The sequence below is a fragment of the Camelina sativa genome, chromosome 15 (assembly GCF_030686135.1).
Source record: "Camelina sativa cultivar CO46 ecotype springtype chromosome 15, ASM3068613v1".
NCBI classification, from domain to species: domain Eukaryota; kingdom Viridiplantae; phylum Streptophyta; class Magnoliopsida; order Brassicales; family Brassicaceae; genus Camelina; species Camelina sativa.
In genome coordinates this window covers 32,366,543-32,390,652 of record NC_141894.1, presented here as the reverse complement: position 1 = coordinate 32,390,652, position 24,110 = coordinate 32,366,543, and the positions used below count along the sequence as shown (strand labels likewise).

The following is a 24,110-nucleotide window of genomic DNA, read 5'->3' as shown; positions in this document are numbered from 1 at the left end:
TTAATGTTTGGTTGGAAAAAAAATATATTTATCAATTTTTGAATAATATTTACCAATTTTATAATTTATAGGAGCAGAATATTGTGTATATAAACAAACTGAATAGCAGTGACAGTTGACAAAAAATATTAGTGGTCCTATATATATATAGCAGTGGCAAGTTTATGTAATTTATGAAATATTAGTGGCAAAAAATAAATTGGGTACGGAGCTATCTGGCGACGACACATCAGTTTTTTCTCTAAAATGATTCTCTTTTAATATATAAGGGATATTTATATACTAATAAATATTAATACACTCAACAAAGAAATACGGTTACTCATAATATATGCAACTTGGATGTGGGTTCTAAAGTATCGATCTCAGGCCAAAACTTTTCATATGATGGAGATATGCAGTGGCCTGCAAACTTCATTTTGGTATGACCATTGGTGCCCGCTTGGACGGTTATCTGATTTACTAGGACCACGAGGCTTCGTTGCTTTGGGAATTCCTTCCTTTGCTACTGTTGGTTTGGTGCTTTATGTTCCACATCGTCACCATCATCGTTTGGACCTTCTTAACAAGGTCGAACTTGAGCTAACCAAACTCCACGATAGAGGCCTATCTCTGGGTAAGGATGTCTCCCTTTGGAGGCAGTCTAACTTACAGTTTCAGCCACGGTTCTCCTCATCTGGTCCAAGCGGGCACCAATGGTCATACCAAACTGAAGTTTGCAGGCCACTGCATATCTCCATCATATGAAAAGTTTTGGCCTGATAGCGATACTTTAGGAGCTTCCTCCACATCCAAGAACCCATACTCAAGCACTCTTCCTCCACATCTGAAACTTGGAAGCAGCTTCGTTCTCCACTGCAGTTAGTGAGTTGGCATAGGGGCATTTGGTTCTCCGGTCCCCAAGCACTCTTTTATGCTTTGGTTAGCCGCTAAGAATAGACTAATGATGGATGATCGTATGGCAACATGGAATAGAGGTGTTGATACAGCCTGTGTCTTTTGCCAAATGCCAATGGAAACGCTTGAGCATCTTTTTTTTATCTGCCCCTACTCCTCACGGGTTTGGGCAGAGTTATCCGTCGGCTTTTACGAAGTCACTACTCTGCAAGTTTCTCTCAGCTTCTCAACTTGGTGTCAACAACAACATTCTCTGGGACAACTAGTTTCGTTCTCCGACTTGTTCTCCAAGCAACTATCCACACTGTTTGGCTAAAGCGCAATCGGCATCGCCATGGGGACAATCCGACCTCTTCAGATCGTATGGTTCAGTTCCTCGACCGGCTTATTTGAAACAAGCTACTGTCTCTTCACCGGGTTTCTCCTACCAAGCATGCGGATGCTCTGCAAGTTTGGCTGGCTACCCGAACCTAAACTCTAGTTTCTTTATTCATGTTTTAGCATAATCAAACTTTCTGCACAAGGATGCATATATTGTACTAGGCCTGGGCATTTGGGTGTTCGGGTCGGGGTCAGGTTCGGGTAATTCGGGTTCGGGTTTTTTGGGTTTACGAATATAGGATCCGCACAGGTGTTCATATAATCTCGGGTCGGGGTCAGGTTCGGTTCCTCTCGGGTTCGGGTTATTTGGGTATTGTCTTTAAGAAACCTGTAATGTATCCAAAATATATTCGGTTATGGATAGTACCTACTCGAACATATCAAAAGTACCCACAAAAACCTGAAATGTACCCAGAAAACCCGAATAACCCGAAAAACAAATGAAACTGCATAACATGAAATCTTAATATAAATTACACTAAATAAGAAATTGAAATCATAATATAAATTATCAAGAGAGTTTCAGACAAAAAACAATCAATAATTAAAAACAGAGGAGAATGAAATTTACGAGTTCTAGCTGCTATGAACGGAGAACCCAAAGATGAGGCTAACAGCGGAATTAGGTTTTGGAGATCCAATTTGAGAGTTTTGGTTTATAAAAGCCAAAGATTCTTGAAATCGGACAAAAATTGGCAACTTCGACATGTTTATGCAAGTAAAGAAGATTCACAGGGATTCAAGGAGAGGAGATTAAGGCAAACAGAAATATGGCAATATATGTGATATCATGTATGTATAAATGTGTTCTCGGGTTCAAACAGATATCATCGGTTCCTCGGGTTCGGTTCGGGTAATACCCGATACCTGTGGGTATTTGGAAACGAAAACCGAGTGGTTATTTATACAGAAGCGGGTCGGAGTCGGGTCGAGTTTTTGCGGGTCAGGGTCGGGTCGGTTCCTCGGGTTTGGTTTATTTGCCCAAGCCTATATTGTACCAAGGACTTTTTTTAGGTTGAATATAAGTTAACATTTATTAAAAAAATATATATATATATATATGCAACTTGTATATTCAGCTTAACTCTAGACTAAGTAACTGTCCAACTAGTTCTCACCTTAGCCAAACGGGTTGAATCTTCGCTTTAGAAATAACAACAACGTAAATACGGAACAAGACTTCTCAATCTGCATGGTTTAGATTAATCGATCAAAGATTATATTCTAATAATAATCTATGGTTTAATCTAATAACCAAAATCCAGTTTAATTGTTAATTGATGTTTCCTATTAAATTAATTAGACCGGAATCCAATAATTTAATACATCACAATTTCATTCCCACAACTATGATAATACGTTCCGGCTACCAAAAAAGAAAATGATAATATGTTCCAGGTTTTGCAATCCCAATTTATCTCCGTAACTACATAACCAATTTTAATCAATTCCACAAACCCAATTCATACTAATCGCATAACTCCATAATCCCCGTACGTGTATTATCACGTTACCAATCTATTGTGGTTTAATTAAACATGAGATCTTTTGGTTTAGCTTGGTTTAAGCTAACAAAATAACACAACACAAACACACACGAGACTAGCTTCGCCGTTTACCTCTCTCTCCAACTTTTCTCGGCGGGTATCCTCGACGACTCAACGTGACGGTTTAGTCACACGGTGGCTACTTCCCCATGGCTCAGCAACATACATCACAAGCAAGCAACAGATGAAGGATTTCGAATGACATAAAAAAATAAGGGGATTAGGTCTACAACAGTCAGTAATTTCCAGCCAAGTCATAAAACAAATCTAGGTTTCCTTACCTATAATGGCCTCGACGTTGAGCTACGGCTGCTCCGGTGTCAGCGGATGACATCTCTGGTGACACACGGTGGCTGATTGACCAATGGCGGTGATCGATGGTGACCAGCGAGAACTGTTGGATATGGGCTTTGCCCCCCACATTTACATAACCCCAAACAGAAGATCTTAAGAAGTTTTGGGCCTGAAGTCTTGGATCTGGTCCATCTGGCCGCAGGGGCAAAATACGAAGAGACAGAAAAAACCCTAGGTCAATGGCCCACTATAAGTACCTGATGTCATTGTCACATCAAGGATGCACTTTTTGGCAATTAGAGAGAGAAGAGCTATTATTTACGTATTAACTGCGTTTAGCTCTTTACTTGTCATTTTCTGTAAACCCTTCTGTTGAATTCTACGTTAAATAAAAGGATCAGATCCAATTCATCCCCATCAATATCCGTATTATATACATTGTCGATTTCATACATCAACAATTTGGCGCCCACCGTGGGGCTGAACGGAATCCTTTCATTTTGATGAAAAGATTTGAAGACAAAGGCGCTTTCGGAAAACCAGAAGCATGTCTCACACCAATCTCTCCAGCAACGAAGGCGTCGATTCTTCCGCAGCCCGCGATGTGTCTCCCAGACGCACCATATGGGGGCGCACGCGTGCGAGGACGAACCAGCTCCAAGGTGTCAACAGGACCTAAGAAGCTACGGGCGAGCACGCAACACTCACAGACCGCGCAGCAGTAGGCGCTACGCGCATCGCTCCAACCAATGGCGTAGCCGTAGGTGCTACGTCCCCTGTTCGTGAAACCACTGGTGTCAATCCAACCGACCACGAAGTCGTAGGCGCTACGCGCGTCACTCCGACAAATGGCTTAACCAATGGCCCTATCCCTCCTGATCGTGTAACTGCTGTCGACACTCCGAATAACCGCAAAGCTATAGGCAATACGCCTATCACTCATCCTCATCATACATCAACATCCGCACGTGTTACAATCAACCAAGCCGCGCTCAAACAAGCCGTGCGAAGAACCCTAGATCTGATGAGCGGTCAAGCAGCGCAGATGGCATCTCAAGGACAAAGTGACCACACAATGCGTCATAGGTGACGATCTGAGCCTCGACACGAACAAAATAAAGACGCACTGGCGCCATGCACTCCGGGAGCTGAGCACAACACTCCGCAAGCTGAGCACAACACTCCGCGAGCTGAGCACAACATACCGCGACTTGAGCACAACGCCGCTACCATTCCGCACACTGAGCACAACGCTAATGGAAGGCCTCGTCTCTTGTCGATCGTTGTTGGACCTAATGGCGAGCAGCCAAAGGTAGACACAATCCGGACAACAACAAGAACAGACCAATTCCATAAGATGGAAAGGGAGACCCCACCATCTTCCTGAAATCAATGACGATCCACATCAATCGGTCGTATTTCTCACCTGAGGAAGCAGACGCGGGAAGCTGTCAGTTGTTAGTCGAGAGTGTTTCCGGCGAAGCGCTCAATTGGTTCTCCAGACTTGAGGCCAACTCGATCGATGGATACAAAGCATTAACAAGTGCATTCCTTCAGCATCACCAGTGCTTCATGTGCACACCTGCGTCAAATGCCGACCTGTGGAGAATGTATCAGAAGCGTAAAGAGTCATTACGGACTTTCATGGAAAGGTTTAAAGGTGTCATGTCCCAACTCGCTATAAGTGATGCTTCCGCAATCGGTGCGTTAAAAAATGCGCTCGCCCGTGACACCAGATTCAAGGACGACCTAACAATCCTGCCCGTCACAAGTTTAGGCGAAGTACTGGCACGTGCAAACCGATACATTCAAGTCGATGAAGACAAAGATAAGAGGAACCCGGATCAACCGGCGGCAGTAAAAAAAAGTACACGAAAAGGTCCCAAGCTCAAAAGGCAAGGCTGTAGACAAATACTACGGGCCACATCAACACTACAACAAGGACTACGCCCGTGACGAGAAAGGAAGAAAAGCGACGACGTTCGCTATCGATGGAAAAGAACAGCAGCAAAATAAACCTTGGAACAAATACTATCGCGAGTCCGACAATCCCGGCTACAAAGGCAAGCGCCCGTATTGCAAGTTTCACAGATTCAACGGACACTCAACCGAAGAGTGCAAAACACTTCAAATGCTGCTTTTGCATAAATACAAGAGAGGAGACGTTGATATAGAACGAGAGCGGAGAAAGGTTAACACACACAAAGACAACCAGTACTGTCTGGGAGACGAGCAGCAGCACGACAGGCAGCGTGAAGAGGAAGCTGTGGCACAAAATGACCGAGCATGGGAAATCGTTCGCCTACCTCCTCCCCCGAAACGAAACCACGACGCGGAGGAGCGCGATGAACCACCAGCTCCACGCCGGAGGATACACATGATCATGGGCGGTTTGTCAACAAGCCGCGACTCTGTTCGGTCGATCCAAGCCTACTGCCGCGAAACAGAAACAAAGCGCAACATGCCTTCCCATAGCAACATGTTCAAAACATCCTCCGATCCTATTACGTTTACTGAAGAGGACGCGCACAACGCAAGTCCAAACAACAACCCGCTTGTTGTAGAAATGGTGATTGGGGAAAGCTCTGTGACAAGAATTCTTATTGACACTAGGAGCTCGGTCAATATAATATTCAAGGATGTACTGATCCAGATGGAGATTGATCTGCGCAACACGGCCCATGAAACGCAGCCCCTGACAGGATTCAGCGGAGACACCATCAGGACTGTCGGAACTATAACACTTCCAATCTACGTCGGCGGCACGATGCATTGCTTTAACTTTGGAATTTTGGACAACCCCATCGTCTACAATGTCATTCTGGGAACACCGTGGCTTCACAAGATGCTTGTCGTTGCTTCTACTTACCATCAATGTGTCAAGTTCCCAAACGCGTACGGAATCTATACGCTGCGCGGAGATCCTCTGATGGTGCGAACTTGTTTCATCATCGAGAAAAAGATGCGGAATGCAAGGTCCTTCATAAAATCCGAATCTGCACCACCACGAGATCCATGCATACCTCCACCAAAAGAATTTGTAATCCAAGTAAACATCGATTTGTCCAATTCCAAGCGTTGTGTGGGAATAGGTGCCGAGCTACCAATCGCTCTGAGAGACGAACTCGTTCAAGTTCTTACATAAAAACGCAACCACCTTCGTATGGACGATAGACGATATGACTGGAATCGACCCTAGCATTACATGCCACGAGCTCAACGTTGATCCGACTTACAAGCCCGTCAAGAAAAAGCGTCGAAAGCTCGGTGCAGAACGCACAACCGCAGTAAATGACGAGGTATGGAAACTACATGATGCGGGATCAATCACTGAAGTTTGCTATCCAGATTGGCTGAGCAACCCGGTCGTAGTTAAGAAGAAGAATGGTAGGTGGAGAGTGTGCGTCGACTTCACATACCTCAACAAAGCCTGTCCGAAAGACAGTTTTCCTCTTCTGTGCATTGATCAACTCGTCGAAGCCACAGCTGGAAACGAATTTTTATCTTTCATGGATGCATTCTCGGGCTACAACCAGATAATGATGCACAAGAACGACCGTGAAAAGACTGCGTTTATTACCGAACAAAGCACTTTCTGCTACAGAGTCATGCCCTTTGGATTAAAAAATGCGGGAGCAACGTATCAGCGACTAGTGAACCGCATGTTCTCAAGTCAACTTAAGAGAACAATGGAAGTGTACATTGATGATATGCTCGTCAAGTCAGCTCAGGCAATGTTTCGAGATACTCAACAAGTACAGCATGAAACTGAACCCGGTGAAATGCACTTTTGGCGTTACTTCCGGCGAATTCTTGGGATACCTCGTTACAAAGCGCGGTATAGAAGCAAATCCGAAGCAGATTTTGGCAATCATCAACCTTCCATCTCAAGGGAATACCCGCGAGGTACAACGCCTTACTGGACGCATTGCCGCACTGAATCATTTCATCTCTCGCTCAACGGACAAGTGCTTGCCGTTTTACCAGCTCCTCCGTGGAAATAAACGTTTCGAGTGGGATAAGAAGTGCGAACTGGCATTCAAGCAACCGAAAGATTACCTATCATCTCCACCAGTCTTAGCCAAACCTGAGCAAGGAGAAATTTTGTATCTCTACATCGCTATCTCTTGTTCGGCTGTAAGTGGCATACTCGTAAGAGAACACCAAGGAGAGCAACATTCTATCTTCTACGTGAGCAAGACTCTCGATGGAGACGAACTCCGATATCTGACTCTTGAGAAGCTCGCCTAGGCACTAATCGCCTAGGCACTAATTGCTTTCTCTGCTTCTAACAACGACACTGAGTATGAAGCACTAATTGCTGGATTGCGTCTCGCACACGGAATCAGAGTCAAGAAGATCCAAGCCTACTGTGGTTCTCAGCTGGTAACACATCAGTTTAGTGGAGATTATGCAACAAGACATGCGCGCATGGATGCCTACCTCAAAGTCGTTCTTGACTTGTACCAAAAGTTCGAGTTCTTTGAGCTCATCAAGATTCCATGCAGCGACAATGCTCCAGCCGATGCACTCGCGACTCTCGCTTCTGCATCAGAACCTAATCTTCGCCGAGTACTACCTGTAGAGAGCATTGATCAACCAAGCATCGATGTCAATTTGTTGCCTCCTGCTCCAGCTACATTTCTTGAAGCAGCGCCCTCACCACACACATCAGCAAGCTCAAGCAACATCCTAGCAGTTTCCAGTGCAGCGCCCGCAGCACCAGCGGCCACCCCAGCCCCAGCCCCAGCAACAACAGCACCTGCTTTAACAGCTCCTGCTAATCCCGCTAACAACGACTTGCAAGCTGAAATCATCCAATACATAGCTGACGGGATAAGTCCAAATGATAAGTGGGAAACTAGACGATTGCATGCTAAGTGTGCACAATACACAATGTTGGACGGTAACCTGTTTCGTCGGGATCCAAACGGCACTCTTCTCATCTGTGTCGTCACAAAAGACGTCAACACATCATGCGGGAGGTCCACGAAGGCGCAGGCGGCAACCACTCAAGCGAACATGCTCTAGCACTTCGAATCCATCGCAATGGACATTTCTGGCCAACCATGATCGCAGATTGCACCGCATTCACTGCCAAGTGCGAAAAGCGTCAACGCCACGCACCATTCATCCACTCTCCGACTGAACTCCTGCGAACGATGTCACCACCTTACCCATTCATGCGATGGGCGATGGATATTGTCGTCCCGTTAACTCCGTCTAATCAAAAAAACTATCTCCTAATAATGACGGACTACTTTACTAAGTGGGTTGAAGCAGAATCGTATGTCTCGCTGGAAGCTAATGAAGTCCAGAACTTTGTTTGGAAGAATATCATATGCAGACATGGACTCCCGTACGAAATCGTATGCGGCAACGGACCACAATTCATTTCCTTAAGTTTTGAAGGATTCTGCGCTGGCTGGCAAATATGCCTGAGCAAGTCAACTCCGAGATACCCGTAGGGCAATGGATAGGCGGAGGCGACTAACAAGACAATACTCGCTGGAATCAAGAAACGCCTCGACGCCAAGAAGGGTCTATGGGCTGACGAACTCGATGGCGTCATGTGGTCTCACCGGACTTCACCGCGCACATCCACTGGATGAACCCCGTTCTCACTCGCATACGGCATGGAAGCACTCGCGCCAGCCGAAGTGGGAATCCCAACTCTCCGACGATCTATGCTCGTTCATAACCCGGGGCTGAATGACAAAATGCTATGTGATAGACTCCTTTTCGTCGAAGAAGAGCGCGATCAAGCGTTGCTACGCGTCCAGAACTACCAACAAGCTGCCGCAAAGTTCCACAATAAGAAAGTCTAGTCTCGTTACTTTGCCGAGGGTGATCTCGTCCTCCGCAAAGTCTACGAAAATTCAAGAAAGAAAAATGCTGGAAAACTCGGTGCACATTGGGAAGGTCTTTACTTAATCTCCAAGATCGTCAAACCAGGCGTCTATCAGCTACTCGAGATGAACGGCACGCCAGTCTTGAGGTTGTGGAACTCCGCCAACCTCAAACGATATCACTACTAAGCCGCCCAACGACGCAAAAGAAAAAAAAAAAAAGAAACTCGTCATCGAGGAATTAGAACTACGAATGGTTTGATCCCTCTTAAGGGTACGTAGGCAGCCTTTCACGAGGTGCAACTATAACTTCAAAAAATATATAAAGTTTATCGAGCATTCGCTTTTTACGCTGGCGCCCTGGCCAAGCGCATAGTTCTACGTTCCGCATGAATGTAATGGTGAAATAATCCATACTTTACTTCGGTAAAGAATAAAAGCCGAGTTCATACTCGCAAGCGCTCCGCATTGGTGCAGTGGTGAAATAATTCACGTCCTTACTTTGGTAAGAACTTATAAGCCGAGCCCAGACTCGCAAAGCTAGCAGGGGGCGGAGTGAATAAGCCGAAGACCCCGACTCGCACACTTTCGCAACCCTTGCAGCACCCACAGGGTAAGCCGGTCACGACTGAACGCACCTAACTAGTACGACAAGTCCGTCTTGTCCGCTCTCAGCGTTACGAGAAATAACATATCCAGGATAAGCCAGGAGACGTCCTGCACCAAAAAATATGCCCCGTAACGACAAAAGATAAATTCAAAGCAACTTCATCATAATGAAGAAAACAAAAAAAATCGGCAATAATCGACATTTGCGCAATAAAAAGCAAGTAACCAAGTTCATGAAGCAAAAATAACCAAGTTTGCAAATATCCGAAAGAAAAGTACAGAAGCAATCAACAATCGAGTTCAAAATAACAAAGAAAAATCCAAAAGCAAAAACAACAAGAAATAATACGAGGACATATCACTCGTTTGCGGCATCGTCAGCACCTCCGTCAGCAACCCTCGGGAACGGCTCGAGATCATCATCATGAAGCGTTGGCACCACAACTCCATTCACTTTCGCCTGGAACTCCTCTTCGCTAGCAGCAAGACGCACCATCCTATCTTCGGGAATAGCAACACCCCTCCTGATTATCGTCTGCAAACACCGCCTAGTTCCGGTCACTTGTCTAAGAGTGAGCAGATGGGATTGTCTCTCGCGCGTTGCAATCACGTGAGTCCTCAAACAATGGATGTGCTCCTGGTGTACCTCGATCACGACAGCGGCCTTGGTGCGCTCCTCCTCTCCGCGCTTATCTCTCGCTCTCCTGAGTCGCTCCGACTCGGAAGTAAGTTTTCTTTGGGATTGCTTAAGAGAAGTCGTCAGCTCCGTAACCATCGCTGCGCTCTCCTTACTCGACCGCTCAGCCTGAACAAACGCATCCTGAGCAAGCTCAGCCTCCCTCCTAGCAGCATGCACCTTGTCCTCATAGTCACCAACAAGACGGTTCGTCCAGCTCATCGCCTAAGAGATCAAGGAAAATAATTCAATTACGACTAAGTAAAATGCACGTTAAAGGGAAATGAGGGATCGGATTCTAACGTGAAAATGCCGACGAACGTCGTCCTCGTACGTAGTCGAACAGGCCAAATTGCAAGGAGCAGGAAGCGGGACAAAGTCACCATGAATCTTGTTGGCGAGGTCTGCACAAGCTCGTGAATCGCCAGGGAACACTTGGTCCTTCACGTCGTAGCAGAAGGAAAACAAGTGGTCAACTATCACATCACCATCCTCCGCGTGATGAGGACGCCTAGAGCTTCCTCCAGCGTCACTCAGAGGACTCGAGCGTGACGACCTCTTCCAGGAACGATCACCACCGCCAGCCGCTGGAGCACTCCCACAGGACACCGAAGAAGGCTTCTTCGCAACACGAGCCGCAGCAACCTCGGCAGAACGAGTCCTACGACTAGGCTCACCCTCAAGAACAGGCATCTCGCCATCCTTGCGCTCTACAACAATGATCTCCACGCCGGCCTTGGCGTTTGGTCCAACAACCTCAGTTGCAACAGCTGGCGCGTCCTCGGCATCGAACAAATCAGCATAGAATGGCATCGGGCTGTCTCCCATTTGCAATCCAGTTTGCGAACCTGCAGAATAAATTGGAGCCTTAGACACGAAAGCACATAAATCTCAAACACGAAGATAAGCCAACAAAACTTACAAGTCTTGAGATGTGAAAGAACGTCCGGCCACCGCAAAGTCCTACTCAAAAGAAAAGCAGCAGCTTTGTCAATAGTTCCCAAGTCACACGCATCTGAAGGTCGCAGATTACCTGCAGATTTAAAACAAATACAATCAGCAAACAGTAAAAAAAAAAAATCAAAAGGACACGAACCCAGCCCAGCAATGGCTACCGGGAGTGAAGTTCCAAGCAGGAGGGCAGGTCGTGTCGGGATCTTCGACCGAAATGTCGATTATTTCTACGAAGAAAAACCGCCTCCACCAATCGTGAATATGACTCCTCTGGGCGCGCATGATCGTGAGACCGGCCGCACAGCAAGCACCGCATAGCCCCAAACTATCGTGCATAAATCGAGTGAGCAGCTCGAAGAGGTCTGCGCTCATCTTGATGTCCATATAGTTGCCAATTATCGTAAGCCCCACCGTGTTACGGACTGTGGAGATCGACAGCTACAAGAATACAATCTTCCGATGCGCACAGTAACTCGTCAAAAATTCAGGAATGGGGAACCACAGGCTGCAGTCTGTAAAAAAATCTACGTAAACGCAGAGGTAACCTGCATGCCAGTCCCACGGACGTTCGTCGATATTCGGTAACACAAGCTGCAGGTTGTTTGGCATTCTGAGGAGGTCAGTAATGCGGGCTATGGACTTATCATCGCATAGGGTACTTCCTGCATCACGGGGGATACGTTCCTTGTCTCCCATACGATTTTTGTGATGTCTAGGAACTCTGTTACCTACAGCTAAGCCAGCAACCAGAGACCTAGGAGCACACTCCGAGCCAGTACGTTCTTCTTACAGGAGCACCTTCCCGTGCCGCTGACTTGAAGGATGTGGAATCAGACTAAGGTCTTGAGCGTCTATAGGAAACGCGACATCGAGATCCCGATATCATCCTCTGTAAGGTCTATCAAGACACCGCCTCCTTCCGACGGATTCCACCAGGAAGGATGACCTGCTCCAGGATACTGATCATCTCCAAGCTCTTCCGGAACATCACCAAAGACATCATCTCCCGAAGCCATTGCGCGAACCTTGCAAAACCAACCAAGCAACCGATTAGTATTGGAGCGACAAACAATGTCAAAAGCGTCATAATACTCGAGACAGATCAATCACACCCGGGTTAACTGCTTACTACATACTGGTCACCGTGCACCATCCTGCTGCACCCACACATCTCCACTCATACGAACTCGTCCATTTCTCTCCGCAAGTGGTGATCTCATCAAATGGCAACCACACCAAGTTGATCTCGACAAAGACACGATAACACCATGAACTAGGCAAGGTCTCGTACGCTGCAAACTCGTATGCAAGCTTCGAGCTTGCTGCTCTCTAGCTCAGCAACTACTCTCTAGCCCCAAGCTCGTCACATTGACCTCGCACCCGTACGGAACCCATTGTGCCATCTTGCCATACCTTCACGCCATCATCACCGGCCCAGCGTCAACACGCACATTAGCACGTCCCCAAATCTAGACCTGCGAGCTCCACCATCACGTTAAACTTGATCTCGCCAAGCCGAGCTCGCCATAATCTCGTATACAAACTCTTGATCTCGCCACCGAGATCATCGTCCGCTACGGCACCAACGAATCCTAAGACGAAGACCTCGCCAAATACATGGGCACGTCAGAACCTCGACCCCATGGTAATCCCGACCTTGCTACCAAAGATTGACTGAGCAATTAACATCACACAGCCTCGCAAGAAGGGACCTCGCCCCCTCGTCACCAAAACCTTAACCTCGCCGATCGGACAAGTATCAAACTCAGCACATCATCTCGCGAACACAATCGAGCTCGTCGAACTCGAGCTCGGCGATCTCGCCATCTCGCCCCCGTACAACGTCCATCACGCCGTCAAGCCATTACGTGAATCTCGCTATTAACCCCCACGGAAAAATCGATTTAGCTTCAGCAATTTGTCAAGAGTCGCGCGCAGCTACGTCCACCTCGCCATCATCGAAATCCAGCTCGACCTTGCAGCAATCTCAACCTCGCTAAGGTCTTGACCTCACCACCTCGCCAACGCATACGAGAACAAATCATTTCACCCTACATCGAAAGCATCCTCGCACGGCTCAACACGACCTCGCCAATTTGAGCTCGTCACCTCGGTTCGGCATGATCTCGGCAACTCGAGGTCGCCACGACTGGACGCGACCTCGCCAGCTCAAGCTCCCCGTCTCAGGTTCATCGAGACCTCAATCTTGCTATGGCCTCGGCCTCGTCTGGACCTCAATCTTGCCTCGGCCTCGTCAACGACACCACGCCACAAAGAGAGTGGTGGAGCTAAGACACCTCAAGGTCTCAGCTCAGACCGGCGGCCACAGCATCACGACACAAAGTCCGTGCGGCAGATCTGGAGACGCCTCACGTTCTCGGCCAGGACTGGCGAGAATACAACCGCGACTTGGCAAAGGGACCTCGCTGGCTGGAAGATCGTTAGAAGCGGTCGGCGGTTCACGGCGGCGGAAGAGCTGGGCATGAGGAAGTTGGATCCAGCGGCAAGAAGGCGACAACGGCGGAATGAACCGGCCGGTTCAAGCGGCGGTGACGCGGCGGCTCGGCATGACAGTCTCGGCGGCTAAACCATGGCCCTTACAAGCCAAAATCGAAAAAGTAAAAGAGGAAGATAAGGGAGAATGAGAAAGAATATTACCTTGTGGAGGAGGAAGCAAAGTTAGAAGTAAAAAAATAGGTCAAGGAAACATATTTATATGGGGGGACCAGCGCGTTGACCGAGATAAAAAGGAAAACCCTAGTTTTGAAGCCATCACTACTTCCCGCGCCTCAGGAAATGTGCAAAACGTGCAAAACTCCCGTTTAAAGCTCAACGGACCTCGAAAAACGTGTGCAACACACTATTCATCCCGGAACCCTCCGTAAGGTATCAAAACTCCTACAATCTTCTGTTCTTCCCGCAAGACGGACCTGTTGGACCCGACAGGCTCAAGCAAGCCATCGCACATCGGACTAGGGGGGAAACCATTGTTGGATATGGGCTTTGCCCCCAACATTTACAGAAGCCCAAACAGAAGATCTTAAGAAGTTTTTGCCTGAAGTCTAGGATCTGGCCCATCTAGCCGCAGGGACAAAATCGTCATTTGCGAAAGAGATAGAAAGAGCCCTAGGTCTAGAGGTGTCAATTGGGCTTAAGGCCCGCGGGCGTGGCCCGTTAAGTATCATAGCGGATCGGACTTGGGCCTTCAATTTCATGCCAAAAAATTGGCGGGTCTCGCGGACTCGACCCGTTTGGTTTGTGGGTCAAACGGATTTTGTCCGCTCACGACCGCGGGGATGCGGATGCTACGAAATTTCTTTTGTCTCCTTCCACCAAGTTTCAGTTCTACTCGATTTCTCAATGAATCTGATGAATCTGAAGTTATCGTGAGTGAAGGCCTAAGCGAACTTGTCAAGGAATGACGCAAATTGCTATTGGAAGTGAAGATCGGTCACCGGCGCTAGCTGAAGAAATGCCGACATGTATGTGGCTATGTGAGATAAGTTTTTTTGTGTCTTTGTCTCTCTCTCTCTGTTTCTCTTAATTGCAGAGGAGCTCCATGATGTTTCCCATAAGTGGTTTGTCAACAATTGGTGTTTTATGTAAATTTTTTCTTTCTGCAGGGGAATAGTTTTGGAACCTCCTTGTCCAAGGAACGTTGATCGGATTAGTATTGATCCTGAGCCTAACATGTCTGTTGAAAAGAAGCTCAATGCCTTTTCAAAGTTTCCCAGCCAATTACTAACACAACCTCGCGGTATATATCTATCTCTTTTTCCATTTATGATTAGTTCATTCTAGAGTTCTGCATTGATAACAGCATACTTAGAAATATCTATCTTCATTGAATTAGTTATAATTTAGAAGTATAGATTGTTTCTGATGTTCTTTGATAAAAAAAGAAAAAAAATTATCTCTTAAGTTGATTGGCGTGTTAAAAGGATGGGAAGGAGTGATGATGAAGATGAAGAAGAAGAAGAAGAAGACAAAGATTATAATCAAATATGTACAGTGGGGAGAAGTTCTGCATATGATGAACTATACTTGAGGTGATCACCTACCACCAACTCATCCTTGCTAGCTTGTTTTAAATTTAAGAAAGCCGTATTGAGTGTTGTTTGATGTTTTTTATTGGTTGTTTTTTGCTGCTAATACAGTGATGAATCTGATGATGAGTTTGACCCTGAACCTGAGTTTATGATGAATAAGATGGGTCTGGCTGAGAGTGCCCTATACGATGTGAATAACAACCACCAAACCGAAATTAGAGCTCAATAATTCGTCTTAAAAACATGCTTAGTGCTACTCTACCACTCTTATGTTCAAAATTGTTGATCCATCGGTCTTTATTTTTAAAAAATGATACTGTTGCCGGTCTTTGATGAATGCAACGACCAAACTGATATTGGTAATTACAAAGGATTTAGATTAGGATTAAGCCTTATGTTCATGATTTTTACGTCTATTGCTTCTCTATATCAGGTGGAAGTCTACATGATGGAAGGGAAGTCATTCTCCAGGTAAGTTCATCTTTATATTATATAGTCTAATACTTATAGCTGTACAATCTTGGTTTGACCTTACTATTTAATTGATTTTTAAATTGTAAGATTTATCTGGGTATGAAGAGTCACTGATCCTATTGCGTCTCTATGTTGATGTCATTCTTACGAGATTCCAAGTTCTACGATACTAAGCCATAGAAAATCTCTTCTTTTCCGTATTATAGTTTGTGGTTACTCATTGATTCAAGATACAATAGTTTGTGTTACTCATTGTGCTTCTATAGTTATGGTTTTTAAAAGTCCATGACGGAGAGAAACATGTGGTAGCAGAGAAGAAAAGGTAAGAAAGGAAGTAGAGTAGAAGAAGAAGACGATGCCCGCGGGCATGCCCGTTAGACCGCCAATTTTTGCGGGGCAGAAATGGGCCATGATATGTTGCCCGTCGCCCGTCGCGGACCGGTCCGCCGCAGATCACTAGAAATACGAGACCATCACTGATGTGATCCAAGGACAGGAGCCCGACCAAGACAACCAGGAGACGGCGACCTTGACCGAGACTCGAGACCAAGACGCATCGAAGGTAGCCGAGACGCAAGCGGCTAAGGCACCGGTGATCCTTCCACAAGCCATGACACGCTCCAAGAGTTCAGCAAAGGCGGCTAAGCAACGGCTCAACCTGTTCGTCCGGTCTTTCATCCAACGCCAACTGATCCATGAAGACTCCGAAGGCTCAGTTCACTTAATCTTCACTCTTACCCAAGAGTGAAGGCGGCCAAGTCGCTTAAGCAAGGAAGTGTACTCTTTTTCCTTACTCCGGGTTTTTCCCAATGGGTTTACCGGAGAAGGTTTTAATGAGGCATGGAGCTAAGTGCACAACGCCCAAAGGTTAAGTCGATTCCTGCGTCTAAGCCTAAGGCGGTTCTTTCTTTTCCTTAGTCTTTTGGTTTAAATTTGAACTTGGAATATTCCTTCCTTTGATTCCTTCTTTTGAACGTTGAGAGTTTAAGTTGAAAGTCTTAGAGAGGCGACGTTTTCCATTTACAAGGAGAACACGTCTAAGGACAAGTGTGCGGTTCATTATGAATACGCGTGTCCCTTAAGCCCTCTCTTGACCTAAGTATTTAAACCATCTCTTAGCCTTTGTTCTCCTTCAGACTTGAATGAAAATAAAACTTTTCTCAAGAGAGATTCTTGAATTGTCTCCATCCTTTCATTAGCACAATCCGGGATTGTCTAAGGGAAAGAACCCTAGCAAACCTTGAACCGGGTTCATCGTTTGTTAGAGACCGTATCAAGAGGAGAGCCAAACCTCTGGTGTCGTCATTCAATCCATCCTCTCGTTCATCGTTCCATCTCATCTCGTTTCCACCATCGCTTCTACCGCATCCATCTGATAGCCGCATCCGTTCCATCCTTACCGCTTCCGTACGACCCGATAGAGGCTTCACGACCATTCTTACAAACGACTCGTTGGAATCTTGTCATCTCTCGTTTCCCTCGTTTGAATCTTCCCTAGACTCGAACCTCCAAAGCTTGACCGAGGAAAGTTTCACCGGTCTCGACTTGTCCGAAGCCGCGTCCTTCCATCGTTCCGCATCCGCGTCCCCAGGTCACATCAGCTTGGTATCAGAGCTTCAAAAGCTCCTACGAGGTTGTGTTGCTCTAAGACTCATCTCTTTCGTTTGAAAGTTTCAATCTTTGGTTATTTGGTAGCTTAGTTTGCATTATATCGTCTCATAGGTTCCGATTAGACTTTTGGTTTAATTTGGTGCATGTTTGCAGTTGTTAATCTATTATCTAGGTTGTTAGCTTTCGATTTTGTTCATCTTGTTCATTGTAGTGTTCATCCGTGTTCTTGCTTGTTTACTTTTAGATCGATAAAGTTAGAGATTTGTCTAGGAGTCGTGTTTTTGATTTGGGTCATAAAGCATATTTTTTCTTTTAGCACTTTTGCTTTTGCTTTTTGTTTTAGTCATAGGTTTGAATTTGGCATAGCTGTCAGCAACGTTCTTTTGGTGACGAGATAGACTTTCTTGTGTGGTCCTTGAGCGTTTGATACTCACGCATTTGAGTTATTGCTTTTTGATTTTTGCGAGGTTTAATTTCAAACCCAAGCCGCAAACTGCTACACGTCACCAGTCCGTACAATGGCCGACGAACTACCACCAGCACCACCCGAGATAGGAATCACCCTCGCCGCGTTACAAACCGGTTTAGATAGGCTCTTTGAGCGTATGGCGAGGATCGAGTTGATAAACCCTCCCCGTGAAGATCCTCAACCCGCGAGGCGACAGCAACAAGAAACAGAGAGCGACCAGTCCGAAAAGGATTACGAACCGAGGCCTAGACGACGCCACTGGCAAACCACGCACTACGGCCACACGAACCAATACTACTTCGTTCATGACAACAAACGCATTTGCTTGAAACCCTTGAGTCCCACGCAAGTACATGAGATGCAAAGCAAGTTGTCTAAAGACTCGGACGATAAAAATAAATTTTTAGTGCTATATGGGGATGTTAGGAAGTCCATTAGGGACTCTGGCCAAGTGTTACTAATGGTCTTTCGAGATTTATTGCTCACAGGTCTTGAAGGCTCAATAGACGACTTACCAAAGGTGATACAAGATGTCCTTAGGCGTTTCTCCGACGTGTTCCCAGATGAACTCCCTGAAGGACTACCTCCGATCAGAGGTATTGAGCACCAGATTGACCTCGTTCCAGGCGCACAGCTACCGAACCGGCCAGCCTACCGAGTCAACCCCAAAGAGGCGAAGGAGCTTGAGCAACAAGTCAAGGAGCTGATGGCGCAAGGATACGTTCGAGAGAGCTTGAGTCCGTGTGATGTTCCTGTTCTCCTAGTGCCGAAGAAGGACGGGTCATGGAGGATGTGCGTCGACTGTAGAGCCGTCAACAACATCACCATCAAGTATCGCCATCCCATCCCATGCCTCGATGATATGCTCGACGAACTAAGTGGCGCCAGTGTCTTCTCAAAGATCGACTTGAAGAGCGGCTACCATCAAGTTCGTATGAAGGAGGGCGACGAATGGAAGACAGCCTTCACAACAAAACAGGATTTGTACGAATGGTTGGTAATGCCATTCGGTCTTTCTAACGCCCCTTCTACATTTATGCATCTCATGAACCATGTTTTAAGATCATTTATTAATAATTTTGTAGTAGTTTACTTTGATGATATACTTGTCTATAGTTCTAGCTTGTCCTATCATGTTAAGCATTTAGATTCAGTCTTGTTTACTCTCCGCGAAGAGCAATTATACGCAAACTTGAAAAAGTGCGTTTTTCCTGCTGATGAATTTGTCTTCCTAGGCTTTGTTGTGAGTTTGCAGGGCCTTAAGGTGGACGAGGAAAAGATTTGCGCGATCGAGGAGTGGCCCACGCCAACAAGCATCACACAAGTCCGGTCGTTCCATGGCCTAGCGAGTTTCTACAAGGAGATTTGTGTGAGACTTCAGTACGGTCGCCGCGCCTCTCACCGCTGTTATCAAAAAGAATAGCGAGTTCCATTGGGGAGAAGACAAGACCGAGCTTTCATTGAACTCAAGAGGCGCCTCACGCAAGCCCCCTTGCTCACCTTGCCTGACTTCAACAAAACCTTCGAGGTTGAATGCGATGCTTCGGGAGTCGGGATCGGAGCTGTGTTGACTCAAGGAGGCAAGTCCGTGGCGTATTTCAGTGAGAAGCTCAGTGGTGCAGCGCTCAACTATCCGACATATGATAAGGAGTTATACGCCCTCGTCCGTGCAATGGAAGTTTGGCAGCATTACTTGTTGGCGAGAGAGTTCGTGATTCACACCGATCACAAAACATTGAAGCATCTCCGCGGCCAAACCAATCTCAAGAGACGCCATGCGAAGTGGTTGGAGTTCGTGGAATCTTTTCCTTACGTCATCAAGTACAAGAAGGGAAAAGAGAATGTAGTCGCCGACGCCTTGTCAAGGAGATACGCACTGATTACGACAATGGACGTGTGAGTGTTGGGTTTTGAAAGCATCAACGATGCATATGCTGGAGACGCTGAGTTCGGAGATTGTTTCCAGAACCATGGGAAGAGAATTTACACCGAGTTCTACCTTCATGAGGGGTTCCTGTTCAGAGGACGACGGCTATGCATTCCAATCAGTTCTATCTGTGAGTTGCTTGTGCGTGAAGCCCACAGTGGAGGCTTATCAGGTCATTTCAGCGTCACTAAGACATTGGCCGTACTTAAAGAGCACTTCTACTGGCCCAAAATGCATAGTACGGTAGAGAAGCACGTTGGTCGTTGCATCGTTTGTCGCGCCTCCAAGTCGACAACACATCTGCATGGCCTCTACATGCCTTTGCTAGTGTCAACCGCACCATGGATCGATCTTTCAATGGACTTCATCCTCGGCCTACCTCTTTTGGCGCATAAAGATAGTATCATGATGGTTGTGGACAGGTTCTCCAAGATGGCACACTTCGTACCGTGCAAGAAGAACAATGACGCCATGCAATTGGCGAATTTGTTCTTCAGTCAAGTGATCAGGCTCCATGGCGTGCCCCGCACCATCATATCCGACCGAGATACCAAGTTTCTTGGTCACTTCTGGCGCACCATTTGGAGGAAAATCGGAACGAAGCTCCTCGACTCCACCGCTGCTCACCCGCAAACCGACGGCCAAACAGAGGTTGTCAACCGTTCGATAGGCTCCTTACTCCGCACAGCAATCGCAAGTAACAAGGGTTCTTGGCTCGAATGCTTTCCCATCATCGAGTTCGCATACAATCAGGTGGTGCACTCGTCTACGAAGAAGTCTCCTTTTGAAGTTGCATATGGCTTCAAACCTCTCACGCCATTGGACCTCCTACCGCTACCACCAAATGAAGCCGAGAACCAGGACGGAGCCGCAAGAGCAGAGTTCGTCAAGTCATTACATGAGGAGGTTTGATCGAACATAGAACGAAGAAACGAGCAGTATGCGCCCTTCCTCAACCGCGGACGTAAACCGATGCTGTTCAAGCCTGGCGACTGGGTTTGGTTGCACTTAAGGCCAGAGAGGTTCCAGCAAAAGCGAAAGGACAAGCTCAGCCCGCGTGGAGATGGTCCTTTCTGAGTCGTCGAGAAGATCAACGACAATGCCTACCGACTCGAGCTTCCAGGTGAGTTTGGTACATCTACCTCCTTTAATGTTACTGATCTCGTCCCATTTGAGCCTAAGGCGGTTCTTTCTTTTCCCGCGTCTAAGCCTAAGGCGGTTCTTTCTTTTCCTTAGTCTTTTAGTTTAAATTTGAACTTGGAATATTCCTTCCTTGATTCCTTCTTCTGAACATTGAGAGTTTAAGTTGAAAGTCTTAGAGAGGCGACGTGTTCCATTTACAAGGAGAACACGTCTAAGGACAAGTGTGCGGATCATTATGAATCCGCGTGTCCCTTAAGCCCTCTCTTGACCTAAGTATTTAAACCCTCTCTTAGCCATTGTTCTCCTTCAGACTTGAATGAAAATAAAACTTTTCTCAAGAGAGATTCTTGAATTGTCTCCATCCTTTCATTAGCACAATCCGGGATTGTCTAAGGGAAAGAACCCAAGCAAACCTTGAACCGGGTTCATCGTTTTTTAGCGACTGTATCAAGAGGAGAGCCAAACCTCTGGTGTCGTCATTCAATCCATCCCTCTCGTTCATCATTCCATCTCATCTTGTTTCCACCATCGCTTCTACCACATCCATCTGATAGCCGCATACGTTCCATCCTTACCGCATCCGTACGACCCGATAGAGGCTTCACGACCATTCTTACAAACGACTCGTTGGAATCTCGTCATCTCTCATTTCCCTTGTTTGAATCTTCCCTAGACTCGAACCTCCAAAGCTTGACCGAGGAAAGTTTCACCGGTCTCGACTTGTCCGAAGCTGCGTCCTTCCATCGTTCCGCATCCGCGTCCCCAGGTCACATCAGTCACGGTCAGTCCGTTTGACATCTCTACCTAGGTCAATGGTCCATTATAAATACCTGATGTCATTGTCACATCAAGGATGCACTTTTTGGCAATTAGAGAGAGAAGAGCTATTATTTTTGTATTAACTGCGTTTAGCTCTTTAATTGTCATTTTCTGTAAACCCTTCTGTTGAATTCTACGTTAAATAAAAGGACCAGATCCGATTCATCCCCATCAATATCCGTATTATATACATTGTCGATTTCATACATCAACAAGAACCACGGGTCCGTACGGTACGTTTCTCCTCCACGAGACTCATCACCACAACAACATCACGACCTCTTTTGCTTCTTTTACGAACGAATGACATCAACAATAAGAGACTCAAGTATCTACATAGTCGACTTCTCTTAGGGACTTAGGGTTCACAAACTCTCCTCTCCTGTAGTTTTGTTAACAAGACGGCAGTATGTATGCGTACATACATTATACACTGCACGAGTACCCTACGCAAAAAATTTAAAAATGTGACCTTTTCACATATTACAAAAAAACATTTACAAATTGGTTCACATATGTGCAGAGGTAGCAACAAAAATTAGAAGCCTCCTATTTTTTTTTGTGCTCCAATGTTTTAAAGTTTGGCCTTTTAGGTTTTATATAGAGGCAACAATTTTAAAAGCCTTTTTTACATATCCAACAAAGAACCCTTTTACATATAACTAAAAAAAAACCCTTATACATATCTTATACAACAAAAATAGACCTTTTACATATATATTGGTTAAGAGATTTCAATGTAAAAATAGGCTTCAATGTTAGAGGCTTGAATGCCTTTCCCTGTGGGCCAGGCCTGCACACACAAACCATAAACCCTTTTCATTTTGCAAGTTATTGGGCTCTAATGAGCTGCAATATTCAAAATGGCCCACACTTGAGTTTAGGAATGTTAAAAAAACATTGTATATAGCTAGTGCATTCTACTTGTGGGTATTTCTCAGCTTTAATGTTGTTATATAGGATCTTTTATCAGAGTTATTGGAGAATTTTTTTGTAATGTGACTTGTTTTGTAATATTTTGTTTTAAAAATCTGCTACAATCACTAGTACTATTCTTTAAAATCTCACAAAATCACAAACTGTTTTTTTTTACAAAAATAAAATAAAATAAAATATCAGTTTCACAAAAAAATCCAAAAACTCACTTTAATCACCTAAAATCCAAAATTTATTTTACATAATCTTCTAGCTTCTAAAATCTATGTTTTAATATACTTCTCCGTTGCGGCGGCCAGAGCAGGCTTTATCACGGCAGCCAGAGCAGGCTTCATCACGGCGGCCAGAGCAGGCTTCATCACAGCCAGAGCAGGCTTCATCATGACACTTCATCCTCTTCCTCCGACGAAGAAACTTCTTCGCCGCTTACAGAAACCGTCGGCGGTTCATCTTCTCGTTTCTTTGACATTGCGCGATTAAGTGTTTACGCGACTCTCTCTCACTCACAAGTGCCTTTTGAGATTTTGTTTTACGGCTTTACAACTTCTTCTTTTTTAATTCAATTGACCAAAGACATTCTTTAGGTTTAATTTCACCAAATATATATATTTTTCAATTAGGTTTAGTTTCACCAAATCATATACATAAAAGTAAAGTTTCACTCTCTCATTATTGGTCCATTTGAATTTAATCTTTTAAAATTTAATATTTATTTTTAATTAAACAATACATTTAATCATATATATTAATGCATACTTTAAATTCATTCTTTACTACTAAATTGTAACTGAAATTACTATGGTCCAAACAGAGAACCAATTATCTGCTCTTGCCTCACCAATTTTATGCAACTGATAGAGACACTTGTCAATCATCTATCTTCCTTTGTAATCGTTAGGTCATAATGTCTCTTTATATTTAAAAACAATAGAAGTAATATGTGTGAGGTATCAATCAAGAAATATATTTTGAGCCACCTTCTCTCTGTTTCGCCATTCATTTAATTGTGAATTGATTTTTTTTTTCTCCATTCATTTCATTTAAACACACTATTAATTATAGTTGTAACTCTTCTAATTAAATTATTTTAGAAATGTAATTCCATCATTTTTTATCTTATAAATAACATTTCTCACCTCTTCCTCCACCATATCTCAAATCCTAAATATTTTATTTGTTTTTTATAATATTATTGCATAGGTTGAAACCTCATTAAGAGTTTGATTATATTTTTTGTTTACTATATATTTTACATTGTTTTGAATTTTATTATTTCTTTGTTTTATGTACTTCTTCTTTTCTTCTTTGTTTTTTATATTATTTTGATTTAAAATACATATGTATTCTAATATGTATAATAAAATTTTGATGACCATAATAATATTTTGGTTATAACCATCTCATAATAAGAGAATCAAACTAAATAAAACATCTTAATTCTTTACTTTAAATGTTTAATCTCTCATCCTTTCATT

At 45.0% G+C, this 24,110-nt stretch overlaps 3 protein-coding genes across 3 annotated transcripts; 2 read left to right on the top strand and 1 right to left on the bottom strand.

Moving 5' to 3' along the window:
* Positions 1–4,511: 4,511 nt before the first annotated feature.
* On the top strand, positions 4,512–6,264 carry LOC104748901 (uncharacterized). Its single transcript, XM_010470480.1, has 2 exons — positions 4,512–4,976; positions 5,062–6,264. Exons 1-2 carry the CDS (start codon positions 4,512–4,514, stop codon positions 6,262–6,264), a joined length of 1,668 nt encoding a protein of 555 aa, XP_010468782.1.
* Positions 6,265–8,188: 1,924 nt separating this feature from the next.
* On the top strand, positions 8,189–8,587 carry LOC147927448 (uncharacterized). Its single transcript, XM_087487459.1, has one exon. The coding sequence runs from the start codon at positions 8,189–8,191 to the stop codon at positions 8,585–8,587; it is 399 nt and encodes a 132-aa protein (XP_087343585.1).
* Positions 8,588–9,935: 1,348 nt separating this feature from the next.
* Positions 9,936–12,223, bottom strand: LOC147927447 (uncharacterized). Its single transcript, XM_087487458.1, has 6 exons — positions 12,075–12,223; positions 11,736–11,961; positions 11,369–11,645; positions 11,176–11,286; positions 10,557–11,101; positions 9,936–10,478 (listed from the first exon to the last, which is right to left on the bottom strand). Exons 1-6 carry the CDS (start codon positions 12,221–12,223, stop codon positions 9,936–9,938), a joined length of 1,851 nt encoding a protein of 616 aa, XP_087343584.1.
* Positions 12,224–24,110: the final 11,887 nt, after the last annotated feature.

Bases quoted from the DNA above. Each gene is read 5' to 3' on its own strand.
- LOC104748901 (XM_010470480.1), top strand. From the start codon at position 4,512: ATGACGATCCACATCAATCGGTCGTATTTCTCACCTGAGGAAGCAGAC. The intron at 4,977-5,061 runs GTAAAAAAAAGT...CACTACAACAAG, and splicing joins ACCCGGATCAACCGGCGGCA to GACTACGCCCGTGACGAGAA.
- LOC147927448 (XM_087487459.1), top strand. From the start codon at position 8,189: ATGATCGCAGATTGCACCGCATTCACTGCCAAGTGCGAAAAGCGTCAA.
- LOC147927447 (XM_087487458.1), bottom strand. From the start codon at position 12,223: ATGGCTTCGGGAGATGATGTCTTTGGTGATGTTCCGGAAGAGCTTGGA. The intron at 11,962-12,074 runs GTCGCGTTTCCT...GTGTGCTCCTAG, and splicing joins GATGATATCGGGATCTCGAT to GTCTCTGGTTGCTGGCTTAG. The intron at 11,646-11,735 runs GTAGATTTTTTT...GTATTCTTGTAG, and splicing joins CAGGTTACCTCTGCGTTTAC to CTGTCGATCTCCACAGTCCG.